Below are 24106 nucleotides of genomic sequence, written 5' to 3' on the forward strand. Positions count from 1 at the left end.
AATACGGAAACGCGCTGCAAATTCTCACAACACAACCAAACTCAGAAACACGCTGCAAACACACGAGGGCGCTGCAAACTAACAAACGCGCTGCATATAGATCGGTCCACAACGGAAATGCTTCAGGGGGACCTCAAAAAGTGACGAACCCATCTGGGACCTGATTATTTGTTCAGTGGCTGTTGGTCAGAGCAGAGGTGTTATCGGTGAACTATCACCTTTTAGTGATAGTATAGTATCATTTAAAGGTGATAGTGATATAAATAATTTGGTAATATAGTGATATAAATAATCAGGTCCCAGATGAGTTCGTCACTTTTTTAGGTCCCCCTGAAACATTTCCGTTGTGGACCGATCTATATGCAGCGCGTTTGTTAGTTTGCAGCGCCTTCGTGTGTTCGCAGCACGTTACTGAGTTTGGTTGTGTTGTGAGAATTTGCAGCGCGTTTCCGTATTTGTGTTTGCGTTGCGAGGATTTGCAGCGCCTGTGTTGTCAAACGGATGAAGATGTTTTCTTAATTTGTTGTCGTTTTTTCTGTTTGCATGTGTTTTCTTGTTTGCAGCGCGTTGGCCTCTGTCGGCCACCGTAGATATATGTACTAAAAGGTGCATAGTTTCATGGATACAAACACAAAACACCATCATGGTAACAAACATGACAATAAAATAAAAGACACTAATTTAACAACATAAGATGTAAGGCACAACCCTAACTTACATAACTGTTAACAAAAACCTAAGAATAAACATCATTATTTAAAATAAAAAATCATAAAATGAAGTGTCACACAGATCAAGCGTCATTTAGGCATTGATACAGCTTTAAATAAAACACCATGTGTCATCATCTTGAAGTTAGGGTAATTACGGCATGGCATGAATGCAGTATTTTATGCAGGGGGGAGGTTCTATTACACTTTTATAGTTTAAGAAGTTTATTGACATGGTAGCATGCTCCACCAAACAAAGTTCATGTTAGATAAGAATGATATGACGAATCTCGATTAGACATTGATATGTTTTTAATCATTTCATGTCTTATTATTATTATTATTATTAAACTTCAGAATACTGTTCCATCATTAATGAATAACTAGGAACAAATGTCACTATTAACATTCCAGTAACTAGAAAGAAATTCTGATTAACAAATCCGTAAGTAATAGTGCTCAGTTGAAAGTGGTAGTTCATAATTAATGTGACTAATGCAAAATGTATAATTGATTCTAAAGTAAAGATCATGATAACCCACTAGTAATGACTCAGGTATTTCCAAATACTTCAGAAGGAATTACTAATTATTTGGATCGATATTCTAAAGTGAAGATCATGATAACTCTCTAGTAATAATGACTGATATCATTGTAAGCTTTTGAGGTATATGTAAGGTTTTGGATAATTATTTGGATCTGTATTCTAAAGTGAAGATCATGGTATCCCACTAGTAACGACTCAAGTGTTACCAAAGCCGTCAGAAGTATTATTATCTAGAACCTCACAAAAAGCTCAATAGTTTTTTAATGACTATTATAAATTTCAGAATTAATTATACATTTTTCATTATTCACATGAATTATGAACATGTATAGTTCTTAGTAGTTCTTCGGGAGAAATTAAAAAAATAGTAGTTACTGATCAGTAAATAGTGAACTATTATGTTCAGCTGAGTGCTATTACTTACTGATTAGTTAATCTTGTTTCTTGTTAGTTAAAAGTAGTTACTATAATGCTAATAGCGCATTAGTCATGTTCCTGTGTAGTTATCTATTAATGACGGAACAGTATATTCTAAAGTGTTACCTTATTATTTAAAAACAGTAATAAAAAACATTTTAAACTCAATCTCACAATTCATTATTTAATTTGCATTATCTTGCAGCTTTAGTAATTGCTTAATTATTAATTAAATCAATTATATGGTTTTACAGTGAGACAAAACTAGTGACTATTTGCATCAAAGGGTTGGCAGTTTGTGTAGTTTTTGTTAATATATAAAGTGTAGGTTTTTCCTCTTTCTGTCTTTTTTCCCACTTTTTTATTTTTATTTTTTTGGAAAAATTATGTGAACACAATGATGTGTGCCCTTGACAACTGAATAAATATGATGGATAAAACTGTGGATGTTTACTAAATTGTTTAATGCGTTGTTTAAAGAAAAATGAAAATTAGCCCATGATTTACTCACCCTTAAGGCATCCTAGGTGTATATGCATTTCTTCTTTCAGACAAATTCAGAGTTGCATTAAAAATGATACTGGCTCTTCCAAGCTTTATAATGGCAGTGGGCAGGTGTTTCTGTTCAACAGTCCAAAAGAAGTCCAATATAGTGCATCCATCCATCATAAAAAGTGCTCTACATGGCTCCAGGGGGTGAATAAAGGCCTCCTGTAGTGAACTGATGTGTTTTTGGTTAATGATAATATTATAAAGTGAAGCAGGTAATCGAATTTGATTGCCTTGGTGGGAGCATGGGACTTTTCCCTCATAGATTCTTCATGCATGTTACATTGTTAATCCAGTAGATGGAGCCAGACGACTGTCATTTACCTAACAAAAACACTGATTTATTCAGGAATGGTCTTCATATGTGAATTTGTGGTAGGGGATTGGTGTCTGGGGACAGAGGGTTTTGAAGAAAATTGATCTGAGTTATAACCTTGGGGTAAGATGGCGCCCTCAAAATGGGGCAAAAAAGGCCCTTGGCACATCTTGCCCTAAAATAATAAGTTGCTTGAAAATGTTAAAGAGTGAGTGAGAGTGAATTGGAGGCATTAGCTTTAACTTACCTTCACTTCAGGATAAAAAAGTATGAGTGAATGTATTAAGGGAGAGGGGATAAAATAAATGTGTGTTCCTACCATATTTTATGGACAAATTTGCAAGTGATCACCCCAACCCCCCAAAAGATGAACAATTCTAACAGTTTAGTGCTTTTTTAGATGATCAATTTGAACAGTTTAGGGCTTTTTGACCCAGGTAGGGAGTTGTTTTGGTAATAATTGGGGAAAAATGAGGAGTACAGTCTTCATTTCCAGTTTACCAAAAGACACAATCATGGTTTATTTCTTAATGCAAAAAAGTTGTTTATTTTTTATAGGGATGCAAGATATGACAAATTTAACCGATACCGATAGCCGATAATTAAGTCCTTCTTTTGCCGATACCGATACCGATACCCAATACATTCATATTTTTATATAATAATTTTGTGCACACAGGAGAATACAAAATCTAAGATAAACTAATGAAATTAATATATCTGGGTCTAACAATCATAGCAAACATCAGTCCTGACTCTTCAAAAATGTTTTTTTTTTTTTTTTTTTTTTTTCGTGTGTCAGGCACCACAATTCTATATATTTAAAAAAATGCTTTGACATTTTGTCAACCTGGAAAAAATGAAAAGTGCATCATGGAGTAATGTCAGATGTCCAAATGTCTGTGGTAAAGCTTATGTGTAGTCAATTCTTATTGATTATATTATGAATGTGTGCAGCAACCAAATCGTACAAGGCGGGGAATAAAACATCAGAATCGAGATAGAAACATCTCATCTCTTCAGAATGCCGCAAAGCGCAACGCAGGTCATGTGACATGAACTAACCAATCAGCTTCATCCTTTCCATTTATAACATTGAAAGCACTGGCAAGGTGGAGAAACAGCAGCAAGCTTGCCTACTATTTTGCTACATACTCAAAAGTATGTACTTTTTCTTCACAAAAAGAGTACGTACTTCAAGGGCATAGTATAAGTAGGCGAATTGGGACGCAGCACGTCACTGCAGTTTACAGCTTCAGTCACTTGCACTCGGAAAGCAGATGAATCTCAGATAAACCAGACTGATTGATTGATTTACCAGCAAGAGTACTTTATCGGATCAGGTTTCATTTATTTATCGGAGCAATAAAAATGACATAATTTTTACCCATATCGGTCGATAATTTATCTGTCCGATAAATATCGTGCATCCCTAATTTTTTATATGGCACCAAAATTCTAAACAGACTTTTAAATGGCTTTACACTATATAACTATGCACATTTCTGACTGAGTATAAGCAACATGGAAACTTAATTGTGCTCTACCTGAAGCAGAATGTTATGCAGGTTAATTCACTTGCAAGGCTATTCATTTTTTTGTAGTTTTATATTTAAAGCAAAAGGTATTAATGGAAGCTAAGCTGTTTTAAGTTTTATTCAGTCATCATAGAATTATCATTATCAATCCAACGTTTTAGGCAAACCTGTAGGTCTTTGTGTTTTTTAGCAACATCAGAGTTATCAAACAGAAGCTCGCTCACATTTGCCCTGTCCAGTAAACTCAACATGTCAGTAGACAGAAGCTGAGCAGATTGCTTCAGCATAAAAAGAATCATAATCATGGGAAGTTGGTCAGCCATCCTCTGCACCACAATCTGAAAGAAAACAAAGAGTAATGTCCACATGTGCAAGTAATTCATCCCATATAGTCTCTGAACAAACATTCATATTTGTTACTAAAAACTAAGATCTGAAAATGTCTCATGGTTGATCTCATTTAACATCTTCAGGTAATAGGATCTTGAGTGTAGATCATGTTTTCCATTTCACACTGCTCAGAGATCCTCTCCTGTGGCTTGCCTTGCTGACTTGCCTGAATCTTGAAGATTTTTTTCTGTGGAGTCAGGTTAAGAAGTGCAGAAGAAAGAGAACTTGATTGAAATCAATTAAAAATAACAATCTTTGCCACTGATTGGGAGTAATATTTACCATAGTGATATCTAGAAGAACAGGGTAGTTCTGGAAACTCTGATTAGACACATCATTGAATTGCTCAAGGATGATTTCTCCTTTAGGAGACATACATAAATCAAGAAGAATGCCACAGGCTTGATAATTCAGACAAAACTAATAATTTAGGCTTAATAATTCAGATATAACCATTGGGCTGTAATCTAATCTTTTGGCTTTTATATGACCAAAGATTCTTCAAACATGTATGATGATACCTTTTATGGTTCTGAGTAAGTCAATGACTGGTTTCTTAAGTGTGGCAACATGGAGCTGTAGAACAGTCTCAATAACTCTGTTGCTGAAGCCGAGCAGTTCCCTTCCTCTGAAATTCTGGCTAGGCTCTTTTATATTCTCAACAACAAAGAACTCAAATTAAAAATAGTTGAATATGTACTCACAGGAAGGCTTCCCATCAACATGATGATCGTTCCACTTCTTGAATTCCTCCCGAAGTTGGACAAACAAATTTTCCTTAATGATCAGCTCTCCTGATGATAAGGAGTTGATTTTATCATTGAATTTTTTTAAGATCTGTGAGAAAGAATTACTATTTATTACATCAGTTTCAAGTTAAATTATCATTGCATTTTCTCTGAGGTTAAATAGAGGTGCCAAATCTATCACAAACCATGTTGTTGTCAGGGAAGCAAACGGACAGCAAGGTAAATAACGATAATAGAGTTTATTAAATAACAGCGGTGCAAGACGTGAAGCAGGTTGGTGGATCGGGTGAGTAATGGCGTTCACAGACTGGTTTCTTAGGATGCGTTGACAGGTGATCTTTAACAGTTCTCTTTCTTTGCAGGATGGACGGATGACAGACAGCAACAGCCACACTGATGTGGCGACTGACCAGAAGGCTTATGGCACACACTCATGCACTTTGAAGATCGGGACTGGCTTACGGCACGATCGTCCTCGACGATAGGATCTGCACAGAAGACTGAAGGAGATCAAATACAGGTGAGTAGAAACAGGTAAGTATCTTTTACCGAAGGTTTTGAAGATAATGGCTTGGAAGAGAGTAGCGTTCGCTGTGACAAGCATTCGCTTGGAGTCCGCTGGGTATTGACGAGCCCGGACATTGAGTGGAGTGTGTGGAGTGTATTTAAACGTGCCTGGGTGATTGGGTGCAGGTGTGCCTTGTTAGAATGCGGGTGACAGTGAACGTGGTGTGATTGCTGGTGAAGAACCTGACCAATCCGTGACATTACCCCCCTCCCCAGGGCCCGCTCCTGAGGGCCTGGACCTCCGGCGCCGTGGTGGCCTGCCTCTTCCTCGGGGAGCTGGTTGCTCGGGGTGATTTGCGTGGAAGTCCTCCAACAGTGCCGGGTCAAGGATGTCGCCTCTAGGAACCCATGATCTCTCCTCTGGACCGTATCCTTCCCAGTCTACCAGGTACTCCAGAAGGCCACCACGACGTCAGGACTGCAGAATTTCTCGAACCGTGTAGACAGATCCTTCGTCCAAAAGCAACGGGGGAGGGGGCTCCTCTTCTTGGCCAGGTTCTGTGGAAGAGACTAGAGGTGGGTGCCAGGGTTTTAACAATGAAACGTGGAAAGTGGAATGGATCCTGTACTGTGGGGGTAACTGGAGTCGATACGTGACTGGATTGACCTGTTCCAAGACTGTGAAGGGGCCAACAAACCTGGGACTAAGTTTTTTGGAGGGCAGTCGCAGACGGATGTCTCGCGTTGAGAGCCAGACCTTATCTCCCGGAACATAGACTGGAGCCGGAATCTTTCTTCTGTCGGCAGTGGACTTGTATCTGCGAACTGCCCTCTGAAGATGGTGGTGAGCTTCGTCCCAGACTCTCTCGCTTTCCCGGAACCAGTAATCCACTGCGGGCACCTCAGATGGTTCACCATTCCAGGGAAACAGTGGAGGTTGGAATCCTAGGACGCACTGGAATGGTGTGAGGCCGGTGGTAGCTTGCCGCAGTGAATTCTGGGCGTATTCCGCCCAGCCCAGAAACTGGTTCCAGGAATTCTGGTGAGCATGACAAAAGTTTCGGAGGAACCGCCCCACTTCCTGGATTTTCCTCTCCGTCTGGCCGTTGGTCTGCGGATGGTAGCCAGAGGAGAGGCTGACGGCCACACCTAGAAGCTTGAAGAATGCTTTCCAGACTCTTGAAATGAACTGGGGTCCCCTGTCGGACACTATATCCTCGGGGATGCCGAAGTATCTGAAGACGTGATTAAATAACAATTCTGCAGTTTCTAATGCAGTAGGGAGGCCTTTCAAGGGTAATAACCTGCAGAATTTGGAGAAGCGATCCACGATGACGAATACACAGGTGTTCCCATCCGACGAGGGTAAGTCTGTTATAAAATCCACTCCTAGGTGTGACCAGGGGCGGTTAGGAACTGGCAAGGGATGGAGTTTTCCGGCGGGTAGATGTCTGGGAGTCTTGGATGTGGCACACTCCTTACAGCCTTGCACGTACCTCCTCACATCCCTTGCCATGTCCGGCCACCAGAAGCGTTCGAACAGCAGCGAGAGATTTTCTTTGGCCCCCGGATGTCCAGTGCCCGGAGAGGTATGTGTGGCATGGATGAGATCTACCCGTTGGTTCCTAGGGATGTACTGATGGTCTGGTGGACAGCCCGGCGGAGGTCGGGGATCAGGAGTGGCGACGGCTGGAGGAGCTGCCCACTCGATGGGACTGACTATTATGTCTTCGGGGAGTATCGTGGAAGTGACTTTAGGAGTGTCTTGGGAATCGTTTAACCGTGAAAGGGCGTCAGCTCGGACGTTTTTGGGACCAGGACGATATGATATGGTGAATCGGAATCTGGAGAAGAATAAGGACCATCTTGCTTGCCGGGGACAGAGTCGCTTAGCTGCGCGAAGATATTGGAGATTTTTGTGGTCTGTGAGGACTTGGAAAGGATGGTTAGCACCCTCCAACCAGTGTCGCCACTCCTCCAAGGCGAGTTTGATGGCTAGGAGCTCTCGGTTCCCGATGTCGTAATTCCTCTCCGCTGGGCTGAGCTTCCGGGAGAAGTAGGCACATGGATGGAGTTTTCTGGGTGTTCCATGGTATTGTGAAAGGACTGCTCCAACTCCAGACATGGAGGCGTCCACTTCCAGTACAAAAGGGCGATCAGGATCCGGATGGGTAAGTAGGGGTGCTTGAGTAAAGGCGGATGTCAAGGATTGGAAGGCTGCGGCTGCTTCTGACGACCAGACGAGAGTTTTGGGCTTGCCTTTGAGGAGGTTTGTGAGCGGAGCAGTGATGATACTGTACTTGTGAATAAACCGTCGAAACACGATCTAGAGCCAGGGATAGCACACAGACAGGATGACAAAACACATATAATGCAACTAGGATGAGTAGTGGGGAATGAGAGTTCTTATAGTTCGTATAATGGTGAACAGGTGTGGGTTTGATGAGTGCTAATGACAACAAAACAGGTGAACAATCAAGGGAGTGTAGTGCAAGAGGAGGGGAACAACGACCTCAGGTGGCTGAAAGAAAACTTACAGCCCAGATCATGTCAGTTATTTTATAAAAAAAAGTGTATTTGCTGGCAGAAGTCACCACATAAGATATTTGGTGAGATAGATATTTTGTGGATCGTCTGCTTTATTACCAAGAGTTCTTTAGCCCTCAGGATCCAGTTCTTGTGCCATTTTTAATGCATCTGTTGTTGGAATGTCAGTGTTACAAGTGACCACAACCATGTTTATTAGGGATGCACCGAAATGCAAATTCTTGGCCGAAACCGAAAACCAAAAAAGAGGAAACCAAGGCCGAAAATTGAAAACCGAAACACTGAAAGAATTATGCCAATTATTAGTACCATTGCATTTATGGCTATGACTGTGTACTAATTTGACTAAAATCAAGGCATTGCAATTGCATAAATTAATATTAAAGTTTCAAAGAATAAATCAGTTATATTAATTTAAACAATTATTATCAATCAAGTATTATATTACTTAAATAACATATACATATATTTTACTGCCTTTGTTAAAATTGTTATAACACATTATCCATCAGTTCACATTTACAACTCTACGTGTTTCTCTTCCAGCAGGAGGCGCTGTCAGACTGGTAAACAAAGCAGCGCAGCAAATGACTTTGAAACGTGCAGCGCTCATATTTATTCAATGGATAGCCTTTTGAAGTTTCATTAAAATTAAGAGCTTTATTTAAGTCTTTCAAAAAACAACACTTACACAATAGTAGGGGACTAAATTAATATCAGCATATGAAGTATAATCGTCTCTCATTGTCTCTGAGAGAATGCATGTCAGATGCTGAAAGCACTGTCAGCTTTCACTTTCACTTTAATATATTGCGCAGTTTTCACGTTGCTTGTGTGATATCCATTGGCTCACCTCCACGGTTTAAAACATAATTATTTATAAAAATACAGTATATAAAAAAAGGCATATCTTTAAAATGTTGCGACGTAACACCAACGTAAAGCCATTGTTTTTCACTCACTGAAAGCCACATCTGTCAGCGCAATGCGTCGATCTCTGCTCTGATCACTAGCTGCACGCACGACTGCAGACACACCCCCTCTTGAAATTTCGGCATTACAAGTTTTACAAATCGCTATCCATTGGTCTTTCTCAGATATAGGCTACTGATATACGTCCACACCGCAGATGTGTTGCTTCAGACAAGCACGTGCAGGCTGCGGTTTCTGTTTGCGTCAACATGCTGTTTCGGCCGTGTTGTTTCGGTGATAAAAGTCTTTCGGCCGAAAATGCACTTTTGGGCCATTTTCGGCCGAAAATTTTCGGTGGCCGAATATAGTCTCTTCCTTTTCAATAAATTTCATGATTAAATGTTTTATCTACAAGACATAGAGATGTAGTTTTAAAATTGGATAAGTATAGTAGGCTATTGAATGTTACAAACAAAACCCAACCCATCCAAACCAAACCTCATAAAAAAATATGTGCCTCTATATGCATTTCTGCAACACCATAACTGCACATTTCGATCCAGTTTTAAAGTGAAATGTCCAGAGAGTGGCGCTAAAACACGTTCAATACGTGACCGTGGCATTTTATATGTATATGTTTTTATTACGCTGCTTGAGATAGGCTGCGGCCACATTCACACTGTCACTTTTGGGACTGACAACTGCATTTACTTACAGGTGTGAGTCTCGAAGGCCACGTTCACACAGCAGCAGAATGCAGCTGTCCATCCTGTATTTGAGTCCTTACAGAACAGATAATGTACTTATCTCCTTGTCATCCAAGATGTAAAGAAATGGTGTTTTTTGAGGAAAACATTTCAGGATTTCTCTCCATATAATGGACTTCTATGGTGCCCCTGAGTTTGAACTTCCAAATTACAGTTTAAATGCAGCTTCAAAGGGCTCTAAATTATCCCAGCCGAGGAAGAAGGGTCTTATCTAGTGAAACAATCGGTTATTTTTAAAAAACATTTACAATTTATATACTTTTTAATCTCTACACACAGAGTACACACAGACAAGACAAGCATTTGAGTTTAAAAAGTATATAATTTATTTATTTATTTTTTCATTTTGCTAGATAAGACCCTTCTTTCCTCGGCTGTGATTGTTTAGAGCCATTTGAAGCTGCATTTTGGAAGTTCAAACTTGGGGGCACCATAGAAGTCCATTATGGAGAGAAATTCTGAAATGTTTTCCTCAAAAAACATAATTTCCTTACGACTGAAGAAAGAAAGACATGAACATCTTGAATGACAAGGGGGTACGTTATCTGTAAATTTTTGTTCTGAAAGTGAACTATATATAGAACCGCATTCTATAACCAAACGGGTTCGTATCGAAGCTTTTCGCTCAAGTGCAACGCCGTATCGCGTGAACTACGGAGCAAACCTACTGAATTAGAAAACTCATGCAAATAAAGCTGTATATGTGACGACAATGTTTAAAAGTGCAGGATGTTAAACTTATTTTTAAGTCATAGCATAATATTCTGCAAGTAATTGTGTAAAAAAAATAGGCTTTCTTAATCCAAACTCTGTATCTGTAAATCAGACTTAGTTTGAAAAAGAATAAAAGAGTTTTACTGCCTCTAGTGTTCATTTCAGCTGGAAATGGACTCAATCATATACTTTTTTTTCAGTTTTGCAGAAATGTATATAGAGGCACGTATTTCCAATGAGCTATATGTTGCCAAAATTAGATTATATGACCCACCTGGTTTCCAATATCTTGTGATTGTCCTTTTACTGGGACTCTGGTAATTCCAGGTAGGTCGATCAGTGTGAGGTCACACATATCTGGTGACATGACCTCTAAAGTGATGAGCTCATTACATATTCCTACCCCTCTTCCTACCAGTTCATTCTGGGCTGTAACACAACAAACACAATATAAATGTAATTCAAATTCAAATTTGACACCCTTTAGACAGGCAGGACAATATATATAAACATGCTAAAGTGACAGAGCTTTTGGACAATCATTTAGATGCCTTGGGAGTAATAACTGGATTCATACAGTTGGCTAACATGTCTTTGAAGGGTGGTGGTTTGGGATATAGAGGATCTGTTGACTGACGTGTGGGGTTAACTGGTTTAAAAACAATGTTCACACAGTATTCATTTTGACAGGCATTTTCAATTTACTCTTAGTCTTGATCTCATAGTTTTAGTCTATAAAAGGCCTATAAAAGCATATACAGATATTTATCTCAAATGTAATTAAAAATAAAGGTGCTTTCAAAGGTTCTTCACAGCGATACCATAGAAGAACCATTCAGTCAAAGGTTCTTTAAAGAACCATCTCTTTCTTTCCTTTCTTACCTTTTTATAATCTGAAGAACCACAAAGAACCTTTTGTGAAATGAAAAGGTTGCTCAGATGTTAAAGGTTCTTTATGGAACTATTTAGACAAAAAGATTATTCTATGGCATCGTGAAGTACCTTTATGTAAGATAAATAATATTAATACTAACCTTTCATTTCGAGAGCTATCACTATCTTCATCTTTATCATTTTGATCACTTCTTCAGTCTGAAAATAAGGAAAATATGCCTGACATTTTCTTGCCAAAGAAAAAAAAAGAGAAAAGAAATAAATGATTAGTTCCAAAAATAAATAATATATTTTTGGAAGCCTCTTCAAATTATATAACTTATGTTTCACCCAAATACAGTGTTTGAGGTGATGCTGAGGAGATATCAAGGAAAGTTCAAATCTGTGTGTCAGACCTGGTTACAGTTTGTACACAATGCAAAATGCAAGACAGACTAAACACTAATTTGCATAGGAAATAGCCTTTGTTTGGGTATATGTGGGTGTGTATATTACATCTGGCAGTATAAGAAAATACTATTTCTATGAATATTTTTTCTCTCAGATTATATTGTTACTGCCCCCCAACCAACCACTGCCAGTCATACACAGATCTTATCCACATGGGGAAAGATTAAATTCTCGAAAACAGTCAAGATTGCAATCCAAACTGAATGTTATCTTCGTATGTGATCACAAACAAATTAGTGCAAGTATAGACATGAAAAATGTTATACAGTAAAATGCTGTTTTTTCTGTCTAATAAAATGATCTAAGATGACCAACAGATGTTTGTAATATTAGCCAACCAATATTGAGCCTCAGACAAGGGTAGCTCACACATGACCCTAATCTCAAAGTTATATTAAATGAGAACTGTTAATATTAATGATTTCAAAAGTAACCCACATATAATGAAGAGAAAAAAAAAAAGAGTAAAAGTTCAGGTAGCTATTTTGAATGTGCTTCAGTGTATTCAAAGCAGGTTGTTCAAGGTCTCCAGCAAGGTCTCTTAACCATTGATTCACACACGCAGGTTACACATAGTCACGTAAGGTCACTAATTTGCCAGCTCTTCATTGGCTCTGTGACTAAAACAAAATAAACTTAGAATAGTGAAAACAAATGATAAAGTACAGTTCAATGGTGATGATTTTGTACGTAAAAGTGCAGTTAGTTTTTCAAATATAATTTTTCACAGACTTAGTTCAACCAATTTGTTCAAAACACTAATTCAAAACACTAAGAGATTTTTGTGCAAAGTGCTCTATAGTGCCGGCCAGAGGGTACAAAGAGTTTAAAGAGGAAATGGGCTTTTCTTTACGCTGGAGGTGTAAAGTTTTTGGAGGTTAGGCAGGGGGCACCAATTACCTTTTTGTAGTCTCCTGATGTCTGATTTGGTAGCTGAATCAAAATTTTTATTGTTGATTGGGTGCTTCTTACACAATATTTAAAACCTGTAACCCACAAGGGAAAATCAACCTACGACAGTACCCAATTCTGTGGAAAAAATGTGGATTGACAATGTTTTTCACCAAACACAAAATTGGTGAAAAACTTTTTACTGGTCTAACTCCACAATTAAGCTACAACCCGTCAAATGCACAGTGCGACTATAGCTGCAACAGTGGCGCACTCGATCAATAGCACTCCTCTGTGGAGCACACAGTAACTTTGTCAGAAATAACAGCGAAGTGGGGTCGTGTTTAAGCCCTGGTCATACTTTTTGTAGATCCAGTGAATGCTGCGTTTGTACAAGGCAAGCATTCCAAGCAGACGTTTGCTGTGACGTACATTTAAAACAGGAAAGAAAAGGAAAAATAAAGGAATACAAATACAATGCAATGCAATACAAACCTTAATTTCATTCAGTAGGTTTCCAGTCAGTTTTCTCTTATAGGATAAAACACAAAATGACCACTGACAAATGTAACCAGTTTTACCTGGTTTGGCACAGACTACCCAACATTGGTTTACATTGATCCAAAGTCCTTTTAAGACAAGTCATGTCACTCGGCGGCCATCTTTGAAACGCCTCTCGGGCATCCAAGTGCAGCTCCTATCTCTTTGAATGGGGAAACCTACAATTCTCCAAAACTGTTTGCCAAACTTACGATTAAATTTCATATTTGAAATCTCCAAAGAAATCCAACAAGAACTGCCTCATAAATATAGTTCCTTGTGCTTTAATAGCGTTAAAAAACGCTTATTTTTCCGGCTAGATGAGCCAGTGCGAATGCGCAGTACTGAACGCACGTCTTAGAGCGCCGACTGTTTCTATAGCAACCGGAACTTCTCGCGGTAGCTGCAGTAACGCGCTGACTTTACTAATCAATGATTGACTATTTCACGAAGAAGGCGGAGCTTCGCGGCCATGATGACCGTTGCATTTTTCCCCATTCAAAACTACAGGAGTGACATGTCTTTGGTATTCTATAGTCTTTGCATTGATCCAGCGCTGGGTAGGTATGTGACAGGCATTTTAGACATAAAACCCCTGACATCTCATCCTTATGTTGCGTTCTATAAAATAATACAATTTACAGCACTGTAAAGACTAAAGAAATAAAATGCAACAACAACAACAAACAAGCAGGTCAATCATAAGGGAAAAATTTTGATTTTAATTTTCAACAGATTACAAGAAAATAATTTGGCTACTTTAGTCAAAGCACTAATACTTCCAATTGATTCAGAAAACAGGTTAATGTATGCATATATTATAACAATCAAAAAGTATTAACAAGCTGAAGAAAGATTTATGGGTTAAGTTATCAAATCCTGCAACACTTGAACAAGCGTGGAATGGATGGTTGGATACAGTATAAGTTATCAGATACATTAGATCACTCGGTCCTGGAGGGCCTGCAGAGTTTAGCTCTAACTTGCGTCAACACACCTACTGGGAAGTTTCTAGTCTGCCTAAGAGCTTGATTAGGTGCTTCAAGTGTGTCTATTTCAGGTTGGAGCTATACTCTGCAGGACACCGGCCCTCCAGGACCGAGTTTGGGCATCCCTGTATTTTCAGATATGTCCTCTCTAGTCAATTCAAAAATTGGTAATTGCTTCCACAGCAGCAGTCAAACGGTTCAGACGAGCTCTTAGGTCTTTGCGTCTTCTGCTGACGTCAGAGTCCTCAGACAGGAGCTCATGCACATCTGGCTTTTCCAGTAATTTCATAATGTCAGTAGACAGAAGTTGAGCAGTCTCCTGCAACATGTAAAAGGTGATCATCAAAGGCAGTTGGTCAGCCATCCTCTGCACCACAACCTGAAAGAAAATAATTAGATAAGTTACATCCTCAGACTACAAGCACAGTGCAATTTGTTATTGAAAATTCAGAAGAAATACCTCATAATATGCCTCCAGCATATGACTATATTTGCTTTGTTTGTCAAAGACAGGTAACTCCTTTTCTGAAAAAGTCTCATTTGTAATCTCACTCAAGATCTTGAGGAATATGGGATCTTGAGTGTAGATTCTTTTTTCCATATTAAACTGCTCTATGATTCTCTCCTCAGCCTTGTCTAATTGGGTAAACTGAATGTTGTTGATTTTGTCCTGTAGAATCAAGTAAAGAAGTACAAATGAAAGAAACATTGACTAAAATTCCATCTTTGCAATATTTGAGGAGCAACCGAGGAGCATTATTTACCTTAGTGATGTTTTGAAGTACATGATAGTTCTGGAAACACTCATTCATCACGTCAGTGAATTGCTTAATGACGATGTCTTCAGAAGAAATACATAAATCAGAATGACAAATAGCCACAGATGTGCTAAAACCATTAGTTGGTGATCTTTTGGTTTTACAATAGATGTTCTCCACGGTGACCAAAAAGTCTTTAAACACAAACATGTGTGATACCTTTTATGTAGTTGAGTAAATCAATGGCTGGATCTTTAAGTTTTGCCACATGGTCCTGCAGAATCTTCTCAAACATTCTATAGTTGCTGAAGCCAGGCAGTTCCCTCCCTCTGTGAATCTCACTTGTTGAACTGTTAACTTTTGGGAAAAATATGGCTTTCTAGTGAAATTAACAGACCTTTTTTTGCAATAGAACTTCTATAAAAGAATAGTAAATTATTATGCTTCTTAAGTGTGAAAATATACTCACAGGATGTCTTTGTACTGTTAAGATAATCATTCCATTTCTTGAATTCGGCACGAAGCTGGACAAACAATTTTTTCTCAGTCAGCTCTCCTGATTTTAGGGAGTTAATTTGCTCATTGAATCTGTTTAAGACCTGTCAGAAAAATAATATTTGTTTTATGAGCTTTTTACATTATCATTGTAATTTCACGGACTAACGGATCTGCCTGCATCACGAAATACATATTTTGTTTAAGAAATGTTTGGTGCATTTGATCTGGTATGGTTCCAGCAGATTGAACCCTAATGGTAATTCTCAGAAGCAAGAAGACTTGATGTCTTGAGGTCCTACTTTAATAAGGAACTCCTTGGCTCCCTCAAAGTCATCTGGGGGTCCATCCTCACAGTCCTTCAGTGCTCTCCTTACACTCCACAACTGCTTTTTTATCTGCTCATGGAGCTGTGGCAGTGATTTCTGACAAAGATTGGCGAGACACAATTTGTTGACAGTTCAATCCATCCTCCAGATCATTAAATTCATGACATTTAAGACATTTAAAAACTTACTTTGATATGATCAACAAGTTCCTGAGTCAGTTTGAGGGCAAGAGATTTAACAGTTGCTTTATCCTCTTTCAAGAGGCATCTGTAAAAAAAAAGACAATTTTCGCAAGAAGGTGTATTTTAGTTCATGCTGTAGATTTACATATCAAGACAGGTGTAGCACTTTTACTTTATCAGGGTTAAAAAAAAATCTTAATTATTTTAAATAAAAAAAAACACCACATGCAAAAAAATACTGAGTTTAAATTTTAATTCTTTTCAGTCTGTAACCTGAAATAGTCATGATTTTGGAAGAAATCTCTCTCCATTTGTGCCGCCTCCTCCAGAGAAATTTTATCATCGATCTGTCGTTGTCCTCTACACTTCACAATGATGTAACCTTTGCGGAGAGGAATTACGCGGTTGTGTACAATAGCCAGAATGTTCTTCTCGGTTCCCTTGTCTATGAGGTCTGGCTTGGTCAAAATAGCTGTGAGGATGAAGAAATCGCTATGTTATAAAAAGTTGATTTGCTGTCAAACGTGCCGTAAGATATTTGGTGAGATTTTTGTGCAGATCATCTGCTTCATTACCGACTGTTCTTATGCCCTCAGGATCTACTATTTGTGCCATTTTCAAGGCTTCTGTTGTTGCAATGTCAGTGTTACATGGAACCACAACCAGGTTTATAGTCTCATGTTTCATAATAAATTTCATGATCAGATGTTTGATCTACAAAACACAGACATAGTTTTAAAAATGTACTGATACTTGTTTGATAATAAATGTGGTGTGTAAAATCAGATTACAGGACCCACCTGTTTTCCAATATCCTCTGGTTGTCCATTTACTGGAACTCGGGCGATTCCTGGTAGGTCGATCAGTGTGAGGTCACACACATCTGGTGACATGATCTCTAAAGTGATGAGCTCATCAGATATTCCTACGCCTCTTCCTGCCAGCTCATTCTGGGCTGTAAAACACAATCTGCAAAATTAACTATGTTTATTTGAAAACAATATGTCCTTTAAAGCAGTGGGAATAAAGACAAGCCATTTTAAAGAGGCAATATTGTACTTACTTTAAGTGCAACCATTGCTTTGGGATTAATATAAGAAAAATTCAATTTATAAGACAAAATATGAACAGAATTACTGATTGTGACTTCAGTTTGAGATTTTGATTTCTTTATTATGTACCAGAAACACTGAAAAGAAAAGAGATTTCAGCAGTTTTACTAACCTTCTGCAACATGTTTTTCAACTAATGAAGGATCTGCAAATTCAATTTTCTCCTCATTGTGAGTTGACTGTGCTGCCTTTCCACTCCCCAGTTTGCTGGCTTTAATAGGACCTGCAACAAAACATGGTTTAAATCTAGCGATTAAAAGTGATCATTTCAACCCAGCTAAAAGAAACCCTTCCAATTAAGAAAAAAAGACTTTGCAAGCAGTACTACTAACCTGCAAAATTCACAGATTCGCCTGTTTTCTTATTGTAAGTTAAAATAGCCTTCCACTTGACTCCTGGCACCTTCTTCAGCCTCAACTCTAATGGACATCTGGTGACAATTCCTACAGCCAACACAGTTGAGTTAGCAATCCAAAGAAAACTAAAAGTGGAAAATTATGTGACAAGTGCTTTATCTATCTATTTATCCATCTCTCTATCTATAGAGAAAGAAAGAGAGAAAGAAAGCAGGGCTTTTTTCTGAATCATGATCTTACCAACACTACAGTTAACTCTGAATTCAAGAATTACAGTAGATTTTTATGAAGGAAACTACAAATGAGACTGGTTGATTGAATAGTTCTTTAAAAAACGTCTCAGGTTACGTATGTAACCCTGGTTCCCTGAGGGAACGAGACACTGCGTCCTGAAACGCTGTGGGGAACGCCATTGGCGGGCCGCACTCTGAGACATGTCCAACGTCCAATGAGAAACGGGAGTGACGTCACAGGCGCGGTGACGTCATCGACCAGGAAGTATAAAAGCACGTGCGTTTGAAGCTGGCGTCAGCTCATAGGCATGAAGCGAGCGCAGCAGGGATGCGGGAATTATGGTCCGAGACGCAGTGTCTCGTTCCCTCAGGGAACCAGGGTTACATACGTAAATTGAGACGTTCCCTTCCGGGAACTCTACACTGCGTCCTGAAACGCTGTGGGGAACGAGGTATCAACGCCCCCATAATTTCCGCACCCTGCCTAGTGTCTGCTAGAACAAGGGGGAAAAAACAGCGTTATAATACAATACAAACCTCAGCCTGGGAATCTGCCAGGACATGGGTGGTAGTACATCTCTGACTGTGGAGCCCACCAGATAAGAGGGAAAGGAGACCTCGGCCCTCGAGCCCACGAGGTCCTGTCATCCTTCGTCTGGTCTCGCAAGACCGAGAAGGGACAGTGTCTAAAAATACTTACCTGATGAGACACTGTGGTGACTCCGCCTGGTGGTCTTGCCAGGACGAGAGTGGTAATACATCTCTGTCTGTGATCCATCACCAGACAAGAGGGAAAATGAGCCTCGGCCCTCAGGCACTCGAGGAGAAGTGGCGATCCATTGTCTGCATTACAGCCAGTACAAGAGGGACGCAAGAAGTGCCTGGTGACCTTGCCAGGGCACTGGAATTCATCTCTGTCTGTGACCAGCCACCAGACAAGAGGGATAGAATAGGCCTCGGCCTTCAGGCACACAAGGCTAGGGTTCTCAACCGCTGCCTGTCATCAGACCAGTGCAGGGGGAGAAAAAAGCTCCTCGGCCCTCGGGCGTACGAGGAGAGATGATGGTCCTTTGTCTGCATTACAGCCAGTACAAGAGGGACACGAGAAGTGCCTGGTGACCTTGCCAGGGCACTGGAATTCATCTCTGTCTGTGATCCACCACCAGACAAGAGGGATAAGAGACCTCGGCCTTCAGGCACACGAGGCTAGGGTTCTCAACCGCTGCCTGTCACACAACCAGTGCAGAGGGAGAAATGCTCCTCGGCCCTCGGGCACTCGAGGAGAAGTGGCGATCCATTGTCTGCGTTACAGCCAGTACAAGAGGGACGCAAGAAGTGCCTGGTGACCTTGCCAGGGCACTGGAATTCATCTCTGTCTGTGACCAGCCACCAGACAAGAGGGATAGAATAGACCTCGGCCTTCAGGCACACGAGGCTAGGGTTCTCAACCGCTGCCTGTCACCAGACCAGCGCAGGGGGAGAAAGTGTTCCTCGGCCCTTGGGCACGCGAGGAAAGATAGTGGTCCTTTGTCTGCATTACAGCCAGCACAAGAGGGACACAAGAAGTGCCTGGTGATTTTGCCAGGGCACTGGAATTCATCTCTGTCTGTGATCCACCACCAGACGAGAGGGATAAAAGCAAGAACAACATCTCGATGTTGAGCCGCTAACTGTTCTGAACTGGTTAGAATGAGCCAGTCGTCTATGTAGTTGAGTATGCGGATGCCCTGGAGTCGCAGTGGAGCCAGAGCAGCATCCACACACTTCGTGAAAGTTCGGGGAGAGAGCGCTAGGCCGAACGGAAGAACTCTGTATTGGTAAGCTTTGCCCCTGAAAGCGAACCTGAGAAACTTCCGGTGTTGAGGAAGGATGGAGACGTGAAAGTATGCGTCTTTCAGATCTATCGTGACAAACCAGTCCTCGGACCTGATTTGAGACACGACCTGTCTGACAGTCAACATTTTGAACTTCAGTTTTCTTACTGAGAGGTTTAGCTGTCTGAGATCTAAAATGGGCCGCAGGCCCCCATCCTTCTTGGGAACAATGAAGTACCGGCTGTAGAACCCGGATTCTCTGTGTTGAGGAGGGACCACCTCGATGGCCTCCTTCCTCAGGAGAGTATTCACTTCCTGTTCCAATACCAGAGCCTGCTCGGGGCCTACCAGAGTAGGAAATACCCCGCTGAAAGGTGGCGGCTTGGCGCCGAATTGAATGGAATAACCTTTCTCTACAGTACGCAGGACCCACATAGAAATATTTGGCAGTAGTTTCCACGCTGCCAGAAATTCTACTAAGGGAACCAGCCTCTCGAGACTGGTCTCTGGATTTATTAGAGGAGCTAACTTGGTGACCTGTAGCAGCGAACTGGCAGGATGCACCTGAAGTGAGCGCTCTAGAGACCCCCGTGGGGGTGGCGAACTCTCTGGTTCCGCTACGTTTCCGGGCGGAAGGACCAGAGAATGATGTTCGCGGGAGACTGCCGCGCCCTGTAACACCGGCAGGGTTAGCTGACGAATCTCCTGAGGGCCCCGAAGAGAGGTGGTCACCGTACTCCTCAGAGGCGGTGAGGCACCTGACTCTTCGAGAGGGGCTGCCCTCATTGGCCCTGGGCCACGACCATCAGGGCCGTTTAGCCGCGGCCCTCTTAGACTGTAGGACGACCCTCAGGTCGGGCCTAGTCTTCGAGGGCCCCGGCTTGGAGCGTTGCTGAGCCCGCCCTCTAGGCCGCGCCGGAGGGGCATGGGTAGCAACGCTCCTTTTCTGGGTCTCCCTGTGTGAGGAGCTGGAGTGCGGCTGGGGCTGCTCCCGTCCAGCAGCCCCAGAGGAGAAAGTGCAGCGAGGGAGGTAACGCTGGAACGCCGCTGCCTGCCTACGGGCCTCCTGGTGCCTGTTGACAACTGTGTCAACAGAGTCACCAAAGAGGCCGGAGGGGTGCAGGGGGGCGTCCAGGAGCGTGACCCTGTCCTTCTCTTTCATGTCGGACAGGGTCAGCCAGAGATGCCTCTCCGCGGCCACCAAGGCTGCCATAGACCGCCCAACAGCGCGGGCGGTCTCCTTGGTGGCCCGGAGCGCCAGATCAGCGGTCCTGCGCATCTCTGACACGCTCACCTCCTCGCCGTCACTAAGCTCCTTCAGCAGGTCGGCTTGGTACGCCTGGAGCACAGACATGGTGTGTAAACATGCACCAGCCTGACCTGCTGCCGCATAAGCCTTGCCCATCAAGCCTGATGTTACCTTTAATGGCTTGGTGGGCAAGGACGGAGCCTTCAGGGACGATGCCAGGCCGGGAGACAGATAGCTTGCTAGTGTCTGCTCGACCTGAGGCATCGCCCTGTAGCCGTATTCCTCCATCCCCCCCACATTACCGTAGTAATCTGAGGCGGGGGAGTAGAGACGTGAGGAATACGGCCTGTCCCACGACCTCGCGATCTCCTTATGGAGGTCGGGGAAAAAGGGAAGGCTCCGTTTGGGAGGTGCTGATTTAGCCCGCAGGAAGCGCTCATCAAGCCTGCTCGCCTGGGGCTCTGGATCTGGAGCGGGTGACCAGCTGATGTTGAGCTTGGCCACCGCGCTCGTCAGCACCTCCACCAGCTCCTCATACTGGGGTGAACGGGGGGCGGTTGTGGGAGGTCAACGCTCTCGATGTCAACCTCCTCGGAGGAAGACAGGAGAAGCGTTGACTCCTCCTCTCGGAGGGAAGGAACCGCAGTGCGGGCTTCCTCATCCAAGAGGAGGTCATACGATCCGCTGGGTGAGGAGAGAGATAGGGGATCACCCGTCTCAACTCCCTCCAGCAGATCTAGCTGCGAACCCCACGAGTGCAGCTGCCGCTCCGCCTCGACGGAAGCGGGGCCAGACCCGCGGGGAACGCTAATGAAAGCCCCCTCCTCAAAGAGGGCTTTCCGGGAACGGAGCAACCGCAGCGGCATCCGCTCGCACTGCGGGCAGCCAGCCCCCTCAAGGGCTGACCTAGCGTGCTCCGCTCCCAAGCAGACCACACATAGATCGTGTGTATCCCCACCAACAATGAAGCGTTGGCAGGGAGGGACACACCGTCTATGTGGCTGCTGAACCGCCTTAGAACGTTCGTTCTTAAAAGAACATTTTCCCCCTGGCATTTCTGCTCAAATAAAAGTAGTGCAATTGGCACTGAAAAACAGCAGAATGCAAATCAGACAGACAATAACACAGAGCGCTCTCGCTGAATGACAAAAGCTGACGCCAGCTTCAAACGCACGTGCTTTTATACTTCCTGGTCGATGACGTCACCGCGCCTGTGACGTCACTCCCGTTTCTCATTGGACGTTGGACATGACTCAGAGTGCGGCCCGCCAATGGCGTTCCCCACAGCGTTTCAGGACGCAGTGTAGAGTTCCCGGAAGGGAACTTAATTTAATAATTAAGCATCTGTAATACAAATGAATATTAATATTGTTAGTTGTATTTGCAGTATATTCACAAATATCTGTTATTATTTGTTTCTGTCCTTTATTTAAATGCTCTATCCCCAGCAAAAGTTGTTGCTATTTCTGGAAACCTGTTTGCTTGGACCTCATATCTTCCATTAATGCATTTATGCTTTAAATCTGTTGTAGTTTAGAATATTTATTATGCATACCCATTGTATCTTTGTGTATTGGAAAAAAAAAATTAATTATTCCTGTGGTAGAAAACATAGTCCCAGGATAACCAGTAGCTAAGAAGTGTTAAATTAGTCCTCACCGGTCCCTCTTGGTAATGCAACTCCAGACAGCGCTTCCAACACAGAGCTTTTTCCAGAACTCTGGTCTCCAATTACTACAATAGTTGGCAATGCCAAGTCCTTATGAATGCCAATTGACCGCAGAGTGTCAATCAGATCAATGTATGGACGAATGCTCTTTTCTAAATGACTATGAACTTCTCCATTCATCTTCTGACTGTAAAGATAGACACACATATGTAAAGAAAAAAAAATCACAAATTGTACTGTATTTTTTTTCAGTGTTTTGCATTTCATACATAGTTTCTCTTTCATTTGTTTAATATATCTTTCTTGTGCTGTGCCATTCTACGCTAGTGTGAGAAGTGTATTAATGTTCAGAAATTAAACCAGTGTAAAACTCTTAAACAGTAACCTGTGTTGTGTGGATTATTTGCTGAACAACAAAAGATAGCCTTTTTCATGAATCATGACATTAGTAGACATTAGACATTGATTTTAAAACAGTAGATCTGTCTGTATTTTTACAGACTTTTCTATGTGTAGTAACATTTTAGGTGTGTTTATGATTTGGTGATTGGGACATTCCAAATTATTTCATAGGATTTAATGATTTAAATTAAAAAAGAGTAATCTTGAAGCAACCAGCACTGAATTAGTCTTTAAGGTTCTGATGTCATACCAGCACCACTCTATAACACTGCTATTTACACTATAGACTGGTTTGTTTATGATTACAATAATACATACCAGTTCTCAATTTCAAGCACCTGAAGCCGCACATTTAAGCAACAATAATGGCTGCACCCATTGGATAGTGGTCTGGTGGCATCTCTATAGTATGTTGTCTTGTTCAGTATTGCACCTAGACTTATAGTTTTTATCAGCCAATACTACAGTCCTTCAGATCCTTCAGAATCATTACAAAAGTTTTCTACTTCAGACAAATGCTTGTCTTCTGAACTTTATATTCATCAAATAATTATATATAAATAAAAATATATACTCTGTAATGTTTTCAGCATTCAATTTAACATAAAAATAAAAACAAAGGCAGTTCATGATTTTTTTCTTTAACTGCATTAAATGATATTGGGATGTTTGCTAAAATTAGGACCATTGTCACCATTGAATTCGACTGAATTTACTCACCTCTTATTTATTTACCACTATTACCATTATACTATTATATAGTGCAAATGCCTGCCCTAATACACTTGCCTTGTCTATTATATAAATGTACATCATAGCGATAAATATGCCAGGCTTCTAAAAGCCTAAACATTTAGCTAAATGATAAGCAAAATTAAATGTATACCAACCTTTCATTTTGTGAACTATCACTATCTTCATCACCATAAGTACTCCTTAGATCTGGAGATGAGAAAGCACCTGAACTGGATATTTCGCCTAATGTGGCTGAAATTGACATTTTCTTGAAAATAAAAAAGAGGGGAAAAATAATAACAAAAGTTCTAAGAATATGTCCTTGATAATGTCCTTCTTTTCAGA

At 41.3% G+C, this 24106-nt stretch overlaps 1 protein-coding gene and 1 pseudogene across 1 annotated transcript; both read right to left on the reverse strand.

Annotated features, from left to right (window-relative positions):
• Nucleotides 1–4193: 4193 nt before the first annotated feature.
• On the reverse strand, nucleotides 4194–11737 carry LOC141301506 (interferon-induced GTP-binding protein Mx-like; annotated as a pseudogene).
• A 2603-nt stretch (nucleotides 11738–14340) lies between these two features.
• Nucleotides 14341–22804, reverse strand: LOC141301115 (interferon-induced GTP-binding protein Mx2-like). Its single transcript, XM_073831363.1, has 13 exons — nucleotides 22615–22804; nucleotides 17666–17746; nucleotides 17416–17475; nucleotides 16992–17146; nucleotides 16767–16905; nucleotides 16465–16663; nucleotides 16198–16276; nucleotides 15983–16105; nucleotides 15655–15784; nucleotides 15405–15542; nucleotides 15192–15268; nucleotides 14888–15097; nucleotides 14341–14806 (listed from the first exon to the last, which is right to left on the reverse strand). Exons 1-13 carry the CDS (start codon nucleotides 22802–22804, stop codon nucleotides 14585–14587), a joined length of 1803 nt encoding a protein of 600 aa, XP_073687464.1. The 3' UTR covers nucleotides 14341–14584.
• Nucleotides 22805–24106: the final 1302 nt, after the last annotated feature.

The sequence above is a fragment of the Garra rufa genome, chromosome 25 (assembly GCF_049309525.1).
Source record: "Garra rufa chromosome 25, GarRuf1.0, whole genome shotgun sequence".
Lineage (NCBI taxonomy): Eukaryota > Metazoa > Chordata > Actinopteri > Cypriniformes > Cyprinidae > Garra > Garra rufa.

Excerpts from the sequence above, each read along its gene's own strand:
- LOC141301115 (XM_073831363.1), bottom strand. The coding sequence starts at position 22,804 with ATGAATGGAGAAGTTCATAGTCATTTAGAAAAGAGCATTCGTCCATAC. Across the intron at positions 15,785-15,982 it reads CCAAGGAGTTCCTTATTAAA|GTCTTAAACAGATTCAATGA; the intron begins GTAGGACCTCAA and ends TTTTTCTGACAG. Across the intron at positions 15,269-15,404 it reads TTTACTCAACTACATAAAAG|ACATCGTCATTAAGCAATTC; the intron begins GTATCACACATG and ends TTTCTTCTGAAG.